General features: G+C 43.4%; 2 protein-coding genes across 2 annotated transcripts in view; one reads left to right on the forward strand and one right to left on the reverse strand.

The window, feature by feature from the left end:
- The window catches only part of LOC142572598 (uncharacterized), a 291,788-nt gene that overhangs the window by 149,701 nt on the left and 124,998 nt on the right, over positions 1 to 17,089 (reverse strand). The window lies entirely within an intron of this gene.
- LOC142572596 (endochitinase-like) lies at positions 627 to 16,604 on the forward strand. Its single transcript, XM_075681819.1, has 8 exons — positions 627 to 1,197; positions 2,875 to 3,096; positions 5,546 to 5,808; positions 8,100 to 8,203; positions 9,275 to 9,398; positions 11,955 to 12,146; positions 15,141 to 15,263; positions 16,323 to 16,604. Exons 1-8 carry the CDS (start codon positions 1,116 to 1,118, stop codon positions 16,497 to 16,499), a joined length of 1,287 nt encoding a protein of 428 aa, XP_075537934.1. The 5' UTR covers positions 627 to 1,115; the 3' UTR covers positions 16,500 to 16,604.

Genomic DNA, 17,089 nt, shown 5'->3' on the forward strand with positions numbered 1-17,089 from the left:
CAGTACTAAGCACGCACAACACGGCCACTAGGAACCACAGCGATTCCCCACTGCGTGCACGCGCGTGTAAACGCCGACAGTCATTTTCGATTTTAAAACACGGCGTCAAGTAAAACGACTTATCTATTTAAACGCAGTATAATTAACAATAAAACCAAAATATTAGCGTTTCATGTCTCTTATATTAAACTTTTTTTTTGTGACGTCATCATGCGTGGCAGCAGCGAACCCCACTTGGGGTCGTCTGCTGCCACGTGCGTGCACCCAGCGCCGGCCCGCCACTTACCACACTTATCGGTGAACGATTGTCCGCAAGAGCGCGCGGGAAGCGCATTACGCTCTCGCAGCATCGAGGCAAGACAAAATCCGGCCGGGAGAGGAGGAACGAACTTGCGAGGGTTGCACGCGCGCGCACAGGCGCGGTCAACAACAAAATTGCGCGCCGCCACACGGCACGCTCGACCTTCGAGCAAAAGCGGGCATTAATAATGAAGCCCCAAAGCGAAAGCCACAGAAAGACGAGAGAACCGCGTCATACCGACGTAAAGCACGCGAAGGGCGCTCGCGAGCGCGTGGAAAGACAGAAGGGAGGAGGGAAGAAAACGACTCTTCGGCGCCCGAAAAAAAAACACGCCGGGAGGAGGGCCGCGCGAGCGCAGAAGTCCAAGCCGGTTGCCCGCCGCCGTCCATGTCTGTTGCCATCATAGCGGCAGCTTCAGGGGTCAAGCGGCTTCCTGCAGTGCGAGTTAAGATAACGCTGTTACCGCCGAGACGTTCAGAATGGGACACGAAGAGACAGAGCGTCGCCCATGCCAGCCAGCATAAATTTCGTTGCGTTCGCAAACGTCCCGCCAAAGACTCGCCGCTGTGCACTCGCACCGGATGCAGTTTCGCGCCCTGATTGCCCATTAAGCGATCAATTTCTCTTTCCCTTAAGATAAGAAAAAAGCTCTTCCTTGTGCGACAAGATGCAATTGGATCCAAGTGTTGCGTCCACGTGGTGAAATCGCAGAGTAAGAGGGGTCGCCGCTCTAGACAAGACGACACCCGCAAACCCGTGCCCGGCAGCCAACACGAGACGCGCGGATTCGGTGTCACTCCGGGCCAGCAGGAGCATGGGGAACGACATGTGGCTCACTGTGCCGTTGCTGATATGCCTGCCAGCTGTTCTGCAGTTAGCGACTGCGGTGAGCAAAGGTACGACTCTTTTCTTTCTTTTTTCTGATTTCACTGCTGAGTGCCTCGAATTTCATGAAACTTATCTGTTGATGTACGGGGGGATCATTCTTAAGTTTTGCGGAATTTTTCAATATCGCCTGTGGCAGATAGCATAATTATTGCCCTTGAGCTGGATTATTCGAAGAGGCAGACAGTAGTAGCACGAGAAGTTGAAACACATATTCAACTAATTAAATAATGTGACTAGTAAATTCTTGATTGTTTACTTTACGGCACATGCCGCAATTTACAAATTGTAGCCAGTGCGTTTGTAAGACGTGTCAACTTTAATAATAAACCTCCAGGGTGACACCTGTCTACGATATAATATTTCCTAAAGTTTGGAACGAAATACATATGGTCGTATCAGTTACTATTGTGTTTCAATGCGCAATGGAACGTTTCGTTAAGAAAGCAAGCGGAACAACAGTGCATTATTACGGCAAGTTTCATGTTGCACACCTCCAGACTGCTGTCATTCTGAAAATTCATTCCAGGTGGCTACGCATTGCAAGCTCGCCGGCAGCAATTCTTAATGTGCGAAATGTAGCGTGAATTGATTACGTAAGAAAGCAATTAGTGAACTCATGTTATTTAGTTGAACGTGTATTTCGCATTGCTTGCGGAAGTAAGGTCCGCTTTTCCGCATAATCGAGCTCAAGAACTGGAATTATGTTATCTCTAACAGGCTATATTTTTTTAATTCCGTAAAACTTAAGAACGATGCCTCCGTAGAAAGGATAAGTATCAAAGAATTTCAGTTAGGCAACGTGCAGAACGAAAAACATCCCACTGTCTCATGCAAAAACGAGCAGAGTGCTGCTCAGTGGCAGCGAACAAACTCTGTGCACGTTTCCTCTTCTTCTATGTATAATGAAAAAATCCAGTAATAGTATCCACAAAAAAAGTAGTTTTTATGCTAAAACGGTTTTTGAGAACAAGAGGCGAATAAAAAATGAAATTCTGGGGTTTTACGCGCCAAAACCGCGATGTAGTTATGAGGCACGCCCTAGCGGGAGAGTCCGCATTACTTTTTACCACCTTGGGTTCCTTAACGAGCACATAATGCACGGTACACGAGCGTTTTTGCATTCCGCCTCCATAGGAAGGAGGGCGCCAAAGTTGGGATCGAACGTCATAGCCACTAGGCTATCACGGCCTTTGATCTACCAAAGGAAAACCCTTCTTACGAACGAAAAGCTTTGCGAATTCGGTCCCCAGGTTATTAGGCACGCCCATAATGTCTGTTACTCACTGTATACAGCGAATATACAATGACTATTACCCTAAACAGTGTTTTAAAAGTCAGAAATCCCTATGAAACTAATGACCTGGTAAGCTACCGAATGAATAGTTAGGTTCACTAGTTGCAGTAAATTCTCACAGGTGCATACTTCGAGGCACGTGAACAGACAATGGGAAGATTTTCGGCACGTCAAGATTCGCCTTAGTACAACTTTCCTATAAATTTTTTTTTTGTTCGCGAAAAATTCCAGACAATTTCTCCACATTGCATTGGCCACGTTCACCTACCTCAGGGGCATAATGCTTTTTTGAAGACTGAATTATTTAAAAACTATTTGATCGCTAGCTGTTGTCACGTGAAAAAGCATACAATCCAAAGAAACCTGTTTTGTTATTTCTTATCTTGTGCAGGCAGCGATGCGATCCAAGGTATCACGATCCCGCGAAACAAGTTCGAGGTGCCCGTGGTTTGCTACTACTATGGCTGGGCAAGCCGGCGGCCCAGCCCGATGAACTATCAAGTGGAAGACGTCCCCCTGGATATGTGCACCTTCGTGGTGCTGGCATTCGCCGGCATCGACGAACAAACATTCGAGTTGAAGAGCATGATTCCTGAGTACCAGGAAGACAGCCGTGAGTTTCGCTTCTATTTCGGCGCCAGCAACGTCCCAGATTTCATTTAACAAGCTGTGCGCATTCCGAAAATGTAACGCGAGCAAATGGTTTCACTAGAAAGCCATCCTAAAATCATTGCCGTTGTTTATTAATCAACCCGAAAGACAAAGTGAGGTTGAGATAATTGCAGCTCTATTTAGTGCAGGCCCCAGTCCCCCGTGAAATTTATCGCTTTTCAGATGTAGCAATAGAGACAGAGAAGCAGCCGGAGGGCAAATGTTTTTTTTTTTTTACTTGAACTGTGCACGGTAATGGTAGCATGCTGTGTAAGGTGTACAAAACTCACTAACTGCTTGCTAAGAATACTGATTGAGAGTCACCACTTGGTTAGTCGAATGCTCGCCGGGCACTGCTAACGTTAAGACTGGTCGCCAGCATTACCAAGCTGTTAACCAAGCTGGTCGCTCAGTACAGCGGGTATGAGAATTGAAAATTCAAACTGTGCGCATATCCCATAAGTATATTCTTTCAAGAAGCGAAGCTAGCTGCTCGAACGACCTTGTGCCATCATTCAATGGTTCTCAGCTTGAGTAATGACCGGCGAAAATTTCCGCTAGCAATTAATAAGGTTTACTTTTAGTAGGGGTGACAACCCCTGCGTGCCTCCTAACGGGCGTGCGCGTTTGTTTTCGTTTTCTAGTTTTCTCAAGCACTTTTATTTTTCATCCATCCACCTTAATGAAATGAGCACCTGGGGTCCAGCACAACTAGGGCCCTAATTTTTAAAGATCAAGTTTATTTTCATTTTCTTATCTGGCCGTTCTTCATTGGTTTTCACGAAACCACGCCTCCGCGTAATCGCCCGAATTAGCCACTTGGCGGAATAGTCACAAAATGTGGCTCCAGAGCTCTTCAATCGCACCACTCGCGAAGTTTCCCGTACGCGCCACGTTTCAAAACTTAGACCGGATGATTGGCGAAGCTAGAGGCGGTCTACCTATTGTCGCACCATCTATGGACAACAAAACTAAGTTTTTTAAATCATGATATGTTCGTGTGCCACAACAACTAGAAGATCATAAGAGCAGGCGAATATTCGAAGTTTTGAATAGGAACGGAATATTACACAACAACTCTTCATATTCGTAATCCAAAAGCTGTTCCTATCCTAAATATAATTATTTGTTTTTGTCGAATATTGGAAGCTAACCAAATATCTCGCAAGAGCCATACGTTAAAATCTTGCTAATGTTCTCCGTCGCCTTGACAAAGTAACGCAAATGATCAGAGTTGAAACACTGACAAAAGTTTTTGAAGCAATGCACAAGCAAAAGGGCTAATAATTGCAAGTTTTATTTTCGATGTAATGGAGAGAGCCTACATGGCAATCTGCCAGTGTTGCTTGTATTCTTTCATCTAGTGTTTTTGTCAGTCAAGTCATGCACATGGTATTTTCATCGTTTGTGCTACAACCAGTGATGCGTTTTTTTTTTTGCAACGACGTCTCTTTTACATGTGCTTACAGTACACAAGTCCTTTAGGCTCATTTCCCCCCCCCCCAACTTCTGATTAGTGTTCGGCAACCATTTATTTAGCGTTTTGAAAAAGCTTCATTTCATACAGCAGCCATTAATTCTTGGAAGGTTTGTTTGCATTTACGCTCTCAAGATGATGAGAGGACATTCGTGAATTTTTTTTTAATGACAGTTGCTGATCTTGTATCTAAAAGTGATTCTTTGTCCCTGACTGTTAGCTGCCTCTTTTTGGACTAGTAAATACAGGATGCCATAAATACGTATATGGGTCGGTGTTTGACTATTCGCTGTTCGATTCGTTATTCGATACTTGCTGTTCGTATTCGATTCGTATTCGGGGAATTTAATATTGTCCCACCTCTACAAGAGAAACATTACTATAAACGTATTCTAATCCAAACCAAGAAGAACTCTTTTTAATCAACACTTTTCTTCAAGTAGATTCGGCCCATCGAAAACTTGTTAGCAGAATATAGACGACAATGCCGTGAAGCTTAGCTTCATTTTCCAGTTCACAGGTAGCGCGTCGGTCAATGAACCGCCGCCTATGATACCCTGAGCACTCCCGAAGTTTCAAGTAATGTTCCAGAATGGGTATGACTGAAAAATTGCGACCACCGTCAATTAAGCTGTTTGTTTTACCTTAGCAATATTTCTTCTGCATGGTAAATTTCCGCTGCTGAGCTTGTGCTAGAACTTTTATATTTCTGTTTTTTTTTTTTACTTGCAATGGAAAAAAGTGCACGCATTCCTATTCCCTTAATGAAACCTTATTTGGTTTGGCTTTATTATGGTCTTTACAGCCATTGCTCGCGCTCACACTAGGTTGTGCTCACCCATTTCGTGCAACATGTTTTGCAGCTGCGTTTCACAGCCCGTTTCTTCCTTATCAAGGCTGCCTTCGTCGCGATTTCGCATTGTGCTCACTCCAGAACGATACCTGAACTTCACCAACCTCAAGACCCAGCACTTGTACCTGAAGACTATGCTGGCTGTCGGCGGGTGGCACCTAGGCGGCGAGGTTTTCTCCAAAATGGTCAGCACGCCGGAGAATCGGGCAGCGTTCGTCTGGAGTGCGCTACGCTGGATGCTGGACTACAAGTTCGATGGCCTCGAAATCATCTGGAAGTACCCAGGCTACGAGAAGCGAGGCGGAAGGCCACAGGACAAGGAAAACTTCGCGCTTCTTCTAAAGGTAATTCTTTCCGTATATCAACAATGAAAGCGCTTCTGGCAGTCTCAAATTAGAGACTGGCACGTTTTTTTACCGAATCAGACTTCTTGTAAATAAATATTTGCGCCACTCTGATAAATATCATTTAGAAGTGTTATCACGCGCTGATACTTTACTCACAGTATGGTGTCATAAAGTACTGCTGTTTCAAGCTGCCCAATGATATTCCCGCGGAGTCCTGTGCGTAGTTTGACTATGTTAAAATTTTCTTAGCACGGTTCTTCTGAAACAACTGTCCACTAATTCAAGTGGTCCGTTAATGAACTTTAGAGATCGCGCGGTAGCTCCTGAGACGCGCCATTCACCAGCATTGTCTGTCAAACGAGACGCCGAGAATAGTATACGTTGATGCATTTATGACTGCTGTCGCTAGGCTAGCCTCTCTAGACATCCTTAGACATTGTCTTCGTCTCTTTCTCTCTGTGCATTCTACACATCGATTAGGGTCAGATCAACCCTCCGCGGTAGCTTAGTGGCTATAGCGTCACGTTGCTGAGCTCGAGGTCGTGGGTTCAATCTAGACCGCGGCGGCCTCATTTCGATGGGGGTGAAATACAGAAACGCTGGTGTACTTTGAATAAGGCGCACGTAAAGAACCCCAAGCGGGTGAAATTAATCCGAAGCTGCTCCCTACGGTGTGCTTCATATTCATACTGGGGTCTTGGCAAGCAAAAGCCCAGTAATAATTTATTTTGCTGATATTTAATATTCGATATCTCTATTATAACCAGGAGTAAACACCTCTGTTTCGCGGTGCCTAAAAATATCTTGATTTGCAGAGCTATATAAGGATATTTGCTTTAGCAATAAAAGGGAACGTTCACGACATCATAGTAACAGATGTGCTGGTTTTAATGTTTGGTTATATTTTGTCGAGTCTGAAGGAAATCTGCATCGAAGTAAAGTTTACAGGAGGGCACCTTAAGCAAGTGCAGATCCAGTGTGTATCACATCACGTCGATGGCTGAATTTAGGAATGTAACTCCGTTGGAAGCATCTGTGTCATAACCAAAAAATTATTATCTTTTTTTCTAAAATACACATATACCTAACAGCGTTCGTGAACTCCCCGTGGTCTGTTTAAGCAATCAGCAATGGCTTAATGTCTCGGTACTACCGACATGCGTCGTAAAGTTTGGGCGAGGTGCTGGAATATATAACCGGAAACCTCAATAAATTCGCAGTCCTCATCACGTGAACACCGCATAGCATGCTTCCTTCTGACCTTTTCTTAACACGCTCATGGCGCCCCTCTTTCTCTTTTCATTCTTGTATTATCACACACACTCGCTCGTTCGCTCGCTAGTAGATATACTATTACTAGCAGTTTTTTACCCACAAACGCGCCATCTGCACTGTAATTTGAATAACAACTTCGCAGAACAAAACATTGTGAAGGAACCATCGACAAACATCAATGCAAGCGAATAGCCATACGCTTTTGGAGAGCTTTTCATTTTATGAAAGGAGCGATGCGTTAGAAGACGTATATTTGTAGGAGGGAAGATATTTAGCCAGTGTTTGTAGTTTTATTGTGTCATTCCCCTGATAACAGGGTCTTTAACCAGCACAGCCGTATCGGTAGTCGTAGGTGGGTATACATATAAGCCGATTCGTCATATATGTATGTCACCAGCGACTGCTGTCCTCCTCTCCCGCAGACTCCACAAAAGGGAAAGGACGGCGAGAGAAGAGGAGGGGCGTCCTTTCTAAGCAATTCACCACACAGTAGACACAACGTTTATTTAAAGATGTGCATTTTCATCTAGTTTGTCTAATCTAAGTTGAATTCGTTTAGTTGCGACGTCAGTATGAATTAAAGAAAATAAATAAATAGAGCCAGACGACCTTTTAGCAGCTTCTAGGAGCATTGCTTAAAATATAAGGCTTTACTGACCCTAGTAGCATTAATTGTTCGCATAACTTGCACCTCGCTCATGTGCAAATTTTAGTTATCTTACTCTAGCCATGGAACTTGTTTTGTTGTTTTGGTAGTCGACAGCATTCTGGGTAAATTACATGTGATCATTCATCGTAGGGTAAAACCTAACGTGCCTTTAGGAAAAATAAATAAATAAATAAAATTCCAGGATACACACTAAGATAACGAGCTCAATGAACCTTAAGACCAGCAAACGAATTTTGTTGCGCTATTCTGACAACCGCGTCGAGGCTGTGACATCAATGCCGTTTCCTTCCATGTGCGCGTACTACCTATATGATTGCCATACATCCACATTTCTATTACGCAGGAGCTCAAAGAAGCCTTTGCAGCCCATCCTCTCTACTTGACGGCCGCTGTTCCTTTGGAGGAGAACTACCTGGACGATGGCTACGACATCGCTAACATGCAGCGGTAAGCACGTTACTATTCGTTACCGCGTTAGAACACAACGAATAATCAATAACGGCGCACGAGTAATTTTATTTCACGCGGCATGAAAGCAAGTGTGGCAATAGCGCTGCCAAAAAGGTACAATTAATTCAAATACTTTTTGCCGCGGCCAGCCGCTATCTGACTTTTTTTTTCAGTGTCATCAGCTGAAACGTTAGTCAGTCTGGAAATTGCTTAAAACTGATATTGACGGCTGTATTCCAAGTGCTCGATCTCTTTTCCAATAAATATAGCATCATTAGGGGAGACAACTAACTCCCCGGCCGCAGTCCCGTGTTCTAGTAGCAATTTTAATTCTATCCGACGTATGCATTATTATGCATAGAAGAGAAACCCTTCTTTTTATTGTCGCACAGGCTGATCTGCATGAAATATTTTCCGAAAAATATGCTACCAGCAAGTGCCGTCTTATCACATTCCCCATGCTTACTCACACTATCGCTCAGTGCTGTCACGTACACCGCGAGCTAACATACAATCACGAAAAATGATTTATTCATTTTTCTAGTTAGTTGATACGTCCATATTTTTATCTTACGTCTGTTACTACGGTGAAATATTGTAGTGAACAAAAGAAAAAGGATGATCATTCCCCCAGGCAAAAAAAAAGTAAGAAGATTCGAACATTAGTTTAAGTCATATCAGCGTGAAGACATCTATTTCAACTCCTTAGGGGCGCAACTGCCAAGTATGTGACCGTACACGGTCTGGCGATTCGACGCATCTCTTAATGCGTTGCCTTGACAGAAATGTCTTTTTTATGTTGTTCTCTATATACCCTTCGCTGTGTGAATCTAAAGATAGAAGTTACAGTTGCGTGTTGTGCCGGTTCACGCGTAGGCAGGAAAGGGTTCTCGCCGAGAGGCGCATACAGGATGACATAGCACCGGCAAAGGGAAATCACCACGCGCACCAAACGATGGACGACGAGAAAGAAAGAGGAAAAGCGAGGTCGAAGTCATGCGCGAAAGAAAATCGACAATTAGTACAACAGGATATAAAAGGTGACGCGTTTATTTTTGCATTGCGCAGACATGTTGACTGGTTCAACGTCCTTGCCTACGACCTCCGCGGGACCTGGAACCGGTTCACGGACATGCACAGCATACTTTACAAGAGGGCCGGAGACTCTCCCTACTTTCAAGACCTCACCATCGTGAGTACACAGAGGAAGTACCGAGAGTGAAAACAAAATTCGAAAGAAAGAAGAGATCACGCGTGACCGGGTGCGAATCGATAATTTGTCATTTTCTGGTAATAGTCGTATATAAAGAGAATGAACGAGTAGAGCATGTTCTTTGCCCTAAACCTGTGTGGCATGAATCGCACATTTACTGTGAAGTCATTACTTAGCTTTAACATTACGGCGTATGATATTGTTGCTGGTTCCTACACGTTACGTTGAGGATATTGGATATCTGTTTGTTTTCTTCGTCGGCACTGTGTGCCCTCTTGTGAGTACAACATAAATTTATGTCACGCCTTGTCTATAGGATGCTTCCTTTCTAAACACCTAATTTGAATTTTTTTATCGTCATAGGACCTTGTTAGATCCATATATGTCTTCTGGCCAGAGTGACGGAGCGAAATGTTTTTCGTTCTGGTTTTGGTTTCGTTCCACTGAAAAAAGCTCCGTTCGGGTTCTGCTCCGGAACGAAAAAGAAAATGATCCGTAGCGGCTTGTAATGGTTTTGCTTCGCATACAAACATTTTCGAAGCAACGTAACGATAAAAACATAGTATTTATTTTTCTCAATAAGTGAATTAAGATTTCTGAGATCGTGCTCAGTGCCTTGTGTCAAGTCATTGACTGTACTCGCCGAAATGCGAGACCGCTGTTCCGATAAAACGAACTTAAACGAACATAAACAAATCATAAAACTTCGGTAACAGAGCTTAAACGAAACTATAAGCTCTTCAGCGCGCAAGCCCCGAGTTCTGCTACGATGCCGACCAGCTAGTGCACCGAGAGACAGGCTTAGATTAGTGTAGCGCTGGACCGGCTATTCCTCGCACCACCCCTGCTTGAGATATACGCGCTATTTCTGACATTACCTGAAGTCGGTTGTTTCGAATTGCCGACTTTCACCTTGAACCGGAAACCGATCAAAAATTTTTCACTTTCACTCCGAAACAAAATAATAAATAACGTTTCGGTTGCGTTTTCGTACCGGGCAAAACTATCATTTTTTTTATTTTTTCGTTTCAGCTTTTGTTCCGCTCCGACACACTGCTTCTGGCACAGCACTCTATTATTGCAATTATGTTTCTACTATGAATTGGCGCGAAAAAGCGGCGGTAACAAAATGATACATAGATCCACATGTGTACACAGGAGTCGCGTTCCTCGGGCTCGCAGTCTCGCCTTATTTGCGCTGTTTCTTATCAACAAGAAAGCTCAAACAACTTTCACGAGTCACCTCACTGCTGCAGTGAAATGAATTAACAGGAAGCAAACTCTTTCATCTTCTACACCCAATGCCTCAGCTACCCACCGGCTTAATTGTTATTTTTTATGTGTTTATGTGTTTGTGTGTGTACTGGCATGATGCTAAAAAAGAAATTGCGTTTTTGGGTTGCACCGGCTACTACCCGTCGCGTAAAATAGAATGGGTGTACCGCAAATCACTGAGTGCACCCGAAAGCAAGGAGCACATACATAAGCTCTGCTGCAACATATACTAGATAAACGCGCACAAATATATATAAAGATCTAGTTTCATACATGCATGAAAGCACTTGTAACTAACTGAGAACACGCACTGAGGTTCATAGTATTGCAGGCAAGAGGGCTAACGCAGTTACATACATACATACATACATACATACATACATACATACATACATACATACATACATACATACATACATACATACATACATACATACATACATACATACATACATACATACGTACGTACGTACATACATACGTACATACATACATACATACGTACATACATACATACATACATACATACATACATACATACATACATACATACATACATACATACATACATACATACATACATACATACATACATACATACATACATACATACATACATACATACATACATACATACATACATACATACATACATACATACATACACGTATTATGTAAGTACGAAAAAACCTAGCAAGCTGTCTTCACGACATACAGTATATCATCTGTAGCATTCTGACTTTTTGTTTGAGGACACGACGATTTGACGTAGTTCAGAAGCGTTACGTTTTGGTCGACTTGGTTGTACATGATTCCTTAGAGACTTATGCGCGCACAAAGACAAGACGTCGAACAGAAGGGGCACACAACATGCGCAAACTTCAACTGGCTTTTATTGTGATAACGACACATATATACGCTTCCACAATCAGGAAAAAAACAGGAAGGCAAGAAAAAAAAACAATAAAGGACATGCAAGAACTGCATAGGCACATGTGCCAGAGAAACCAAAACTTGTCACTGTCATACCGTTTCACCATCCAGAAACCTCACTTCCTTATCACTTTATACTACAAAATACTCACAATAAAAGACAGCTGAAGTTTGCGCATGTTGTGTGTCCCTTCTTCGTTCGACGTCCTGTCTTTGTGCGCATAAGCCTCTAAAGGATTTAACGTACACCTAAGATATTGGTATTTTCCTTGAAAATGCGTAGCTACTCTTCGCTGACTAAAGCTGCGTGACGCGCTTCTCTTGCAGGCCGAAGGTATGAAGCGGCTGGTCCGCATGGGCGCACCGAAGCAGAAGCTAATGCTGGGCATCGCCTACTACGGCCGTTCATACGTGCTTCGCGACCCCAAGAAGAACGGACCCAAGGCTCGCATCATAGCCAATGCACGAGGACAAGCAGGGCCCTATGTTGGATCTGACGAGCTCAAGGGTTACTACGAGGTGAGTTCACTTCTTGATTTCATCCTGCTGTCATGTGTTATTTACGAAGCGTTACGTTTGTGATAACTATTCTCGCTCCACTCCAACCTTTCGTCTCAAGACGTCAGCTTCGTATTTACCATGAGAGAGAAGTTCGCAGCATAGATCGGCAAACTCACTCATAAGTCGACTCACACAGGCTCACTTAGACTCAGACCGACCCGTGAGCCAGAGTCCCAGTGAGCTCGAGGGTGGGGTGTGTGAGCATGAGTCTGAGTGAGCCTGGCTGAGTAAAAGTTTGGCGAGTCTGAATGAGAGTGAAACCCTAAGTAAAAAAATATTATGGCAGAACTTATCTCACGCTGACTATCGGTGGTAATGCGAATAGCAATTGAGCAATGTAGCGACAAATCCCATTCCGGACGTCCCGTTTATTTAACAACTGCAGTTCTAATTGTGGAACTTTCGTTGCTTCGGCTATATTCCACATACTCGGACATCGTCCCACTTTGCTATGGCGCTCGCTTGCCAAGGTGGTCCATGAGCGGGAAGGCATGACTACGACTGTATGAGGTTAAGTATATCAGAGCTGGTTTAGGTCATTACTTCTTTAATAGGTACTACGACTGCTATATTACTCGCAGTTTAGGGCTCCAACGCCATGCGTGTTGGTAGCATCAGTAACCAAGCAATCATTTAGATAACAGGATCAACAATAGAACGAGCGATGCAGATGTTATTGCAATGTTTCAAAGCCTAATAACTTCGGGGTTTGAATTGAGCTCCTTTTTAACCCGACCGAGCCCCGAGCCCTATCCACACTGTATAGCAAATGGGTCATGTTACTGCCGAGTTTTTAACAACATGAATAATAAAATCCTGAGATTGTATGTAATTCTGCAATATAAATGATGCTAATCCTGTTTGAGTTAGTAAGCTAGCAATAGTAGCGAATGACGCGAACACGCACTCTCGTCACCCGTAGCTGTTAGCTCTCTATGACACGAGGTCGAAGGCGATGTATGATGCTTCTCGAGTAAAAAATGCTGATGACACATGTATGCGCAGAGATGTACTAAACATGTGCATCGTAGGCTTTTGTAGCCCTTGCATCGCTGTGGCACATGCCCAAATGCAAAGAAAACTTCCCTTTAAAAATTGTGCAGTGACAGAGCGGCGGGAGAGAGAGAAGGAGCGAGAGATGAAGACGAGGAAAAGGCAGGGAGGTTAGCCAACGCCGTGCTCTGTCGGTTATTAGCATGTTAGCACGCTATTCCGGAAAAATGGTACAGCATGCTATTCCTAGAGAAACATGGCGGCGAGACCGCCTGCAGTGCAATATTTGGGATCGACTTCAACCCGTGCAATCATTAATGGTGTACTTTCTCAAGCAGGTTGTGCACGATAAACACATTTCACGTGCAACTATTTAACACGAAAGTGCAGGAGTGAATGATTTAATATTATATTGGCAGCAGAGCGTAAGCACGCAAACAGCAGCCACTCACGCACAAACCTGCGCCGACTCACTGTTTTCATGCATAAATCATCATCATCATTTATACGGTGATGATAAGTGACGTCGCCACTTTCGAGCTCAAGCTTCCAACTATAGGTCTTGCAATGACGGCTGTGGAGCAACAGCTGTATGTCACACCTTCAAGCGCAAAGCCTTCAAACCTAACCCAAAGCGTGGTGAGCACGCATTTCAACTACCGTATTACATGTATTGTGAAAAAAAAAAAGAAAGCCCGATGCTCCTTTGCAGAACCTATGAATTTGCATTTATCCTAAAGGGACACAACTCGCGTTCGATTATGCTGTTGTTATGCTGAATATTACTATTATCATTTAGCCTCAAGCCATCAGCAACGACCTAATATTAATTCAGCCGTTACAATATAATATCCGCGCAATATACTCGCGAAGGAAAAGTAAGCGTCTACCACGTTGCAATTCAGTGTAGTTTGACTTTTGAATTCTTCAACATAGCCTCTAAGAGCATAACCGAAAACTATCCATTTTCGCTGCTGCGCCGACTACAGGTATATGCTCGTTTCAAAAGTGTCTGTTAGAGGCACGATAATGAAAAGAAGCCGGCTATGAGTAACTATACCTAAGAGGTAAAAACAAAATCAGGAAAGAAAAATTTAGGACAACTCAAAGGGAAGCTCAATACTTTGTGAATCTCGATCAGGAGTTCTTAGAACGTGTAGTTCTAAGCGAGTTACCCCAACGAAGAAGAAGCATGTGCTTGCTGCGACAAAACTAGGGAAACCGTGCAACATGTTTCATCAGAATGTGAAAATATCTACCCGGCTATCGGTTAAAGCTCTGATGGCATCATTAAATCCTTTTGGTTCAGAGATAGCAGGGGGAAAGTAAACAAGTCCGCAACAAAGCCGTATTGAGGCTTGGTAGCACAAAAGTAGGAGGACCCGCCCCCAAACAACGGAGACGTACAAAAACAAGCTTCCGAATAATATTACAGAAAGTTATATGCTGAGAACTTTCATCTGTAAGAAAATAAGGTAGCTAAGACGTTAGGTAAAACAGAAAAATAAGAGCTGGGTGGCCCAACCCACCGCCTCGTTTCAAGGGGATGCTCATGGCATCCGACCATCCCTTCACCCAGAGCGTGCTGGTCTGGGTGAATGGATGGTCTATTATGAGCTGGTCTATTACGAGCGTTTTGTCTTCTAAATGCTGCAGCTGCGCATGATCAATTGTTAATGGGAAGCATTTACTGGCTCATACCAGCGCTTTTCGGTAGGGAGATTCCTGTCTCGCATTGTTTTAGGTCTCTTCAACGAAAAAAAAAAAGAAGTACTTGGCTGATGGCGGGTCTAACGAAGATCGCCGTGATCAATATCTCGATGCTCCAAGTATTACACCACAGACGCATTTAGAATATTTATCTCCATACTCGAACTAGTGAATCTCATTATGGTACCAAAGAACACAAGGATCAACCACAAGATATTAAGTTTTACGTTCTTTCCTCCTTCTCTTCAGATTTGCCAAGATGTCAAATCGGGTGGTTGGACACGGATGTTCGACAATGAGGCCAAGTGTCCTTACGCCTACAAGGGAGACCAATGGGTCGGCTACGAAGACGAAGAAAGTGTTGCGAACAAGGTAATTGAGCACGATCGCTGCTAACGCCACATTCTACGAACTGGCGTTCTCTTTTATTTGTTCTAAGAGATATCGCTTTCCAGAACGAAAGGAGAAAAATGTGCACGCTATCCTTTGTGAATATCACACGGCAGAATGTGTCTACTAGATATTGGGAAGAAACAAAAATGATACAAAGCAACACTTCTAATGCCCCTTACATTCCGAAGCACACAAGGATAAACGGCGGAGACAATATTATGTGGCCACTTTTTGTTTTCTTAATTCCACCTGTGTTTCGCATTCATGCAGTAGTGAGCCTCGAACTGCAGTTATGATTCAAAAACGGTATTTTGAATTGCACGCCAAGCAATAAATACCTATTTCCCTTTTAGTACATCTATTGAGTAATTAGTGAATGCGCGAAAAATATTTCTGTGGACGTAATAGGTTGATGCCTCCAAACACATTAGTAAGAAATAATACTTCAAGATTTCAATTTACAGTCATTGCCATAAACCCCCCTCCCCCACCCAAAAAAAAAAGATACCAATTCCCACGCTGGCCATTGAATGCTGAAATTGTATGCCTCTATACAAGCCTTAACCTTGATCGTAACCTCATGTATCAGTCGTGCATGTTACACCTATATAAACGAAGAACAGCGAACGTACGGTATTATAGTCCTAACGGGGCATTCAAAGCTGAACTCGTTTACGGTTTCGTCATATTTGCATAACTTACCGCACAATATATGCATAACGCCTATAGCACACGCCTCACCCTACTGGAATCTTCACAAGCAGACCATCAACTGGCTATATCTTGCAGCCCATTCAACAGATTTAACGGCAGCTGCTCCATCATCGCAATATTACTAAAATATATTCTCACATTTATTCGCATTTTAAGGAATAGTCAGGTTCTCGGTACTCCCTCGTCTAGAACAATTAAAAATGCAGTCCCATTACATATTCTTCCAACTGGATGCCTGGCCAATAGTAACAGCTCACGGTCTACGTCAGTTAACAATGAACGCCCATGTTTACGCTGCACATTTTGAACTGGCCTTTTTTGCAGATGGACTTCATCTTGCGCGAAAAATACCGTGGAGTCATGGTGTTCAACAACGACTTGGACGACTTCCGTGGAGTGTGCGGCCCGAAGAACCCACTCATGACCGTAATTTTCAACAAGGTGGGCGAGAAGGCGCGCCGAGAGCTCAGGGCCAACCAGATACAATCCACATCTAACTGAAGAGCTCCATCTAAGGAGTGCTATTTATGTTTCATTCATTCACTATACTCTCTTCACTGTTGTCAGCACACCAGTAACAAACTAGAAATAAAGAAAATAAATGTACATGTTCTCGTTTTGCTGTTTCAGTGAAAACATACGGTAATGTATTACGCATGGTGACCAGAATGACGGACGAACTGCTCGCAGTGATTCCCTGAAATGACATCACTATGAGACTTCCGTCACGAAGTCATGGCAATTCACGTTATTTCATGTCACATTATATTGTAAACCTACTTGTCGACCTAGTATTTTCGCAAGAGATCGCTCCCAACGTGATCACGGCAGGTAGGATGTTTTGATGCGTCCATCTACACATTTTACCAGTTTAAAATTATTACAGCATTGAATCGGCATTGATCGAAAAAATAGCAACACATACGATATCTTGTTACAAGCGCTCATCATTCAATCACATATGAGAGCCATATATACCGTCATTAACCTTATTCATCCATAGACGAAACCATAGTTGGACCCTTTACAAAAAACTATTTGTTATATAGCGTTTCGAAGTACGATTTTGAAGGTGGAGAAAAAGTTGCTTT

This window comes from Dermacentor variabilis, chromosome 2 (genome assembly GCF_050947875.1).
Source record: "Dermacentor variabilis isolate Ectoservices chromosome 2, ASM5094787v1, whole genome shotgun sequence".
In the NCBI taxonomy this organism is placed as follows: Eukaryota; Metazoa; Arthropoda; class Arachnida; order Ixodida; family Ixodidae; genus Dermacentor; species Dermacentor variabilis.

Bases quoted from the DNA above. Each gene is read 5' to 3' on its own strand.
- LOC142572596 (XM_075681819.1), top strand. From the start codon at position 1,116: ATGGGGAACGACATGTGGCTCACTGTGCCGTTGCTGATATGCCTGCCA. The intron at 1,198-2,874 runs GTACGACTCTTT...TATCTTGTGCAG, and splicing joins AGCGACTGCGGTGAGCAAAG to GCAGCGATGCGATCCAAGGT. The intron at 8,204-9,274 runs GTAAGCACGTTA...TGCATTGCGCAG, and splicing joins GACATCGCTAACATGCAGCG to ACATGTTGACTGGTTCAACG.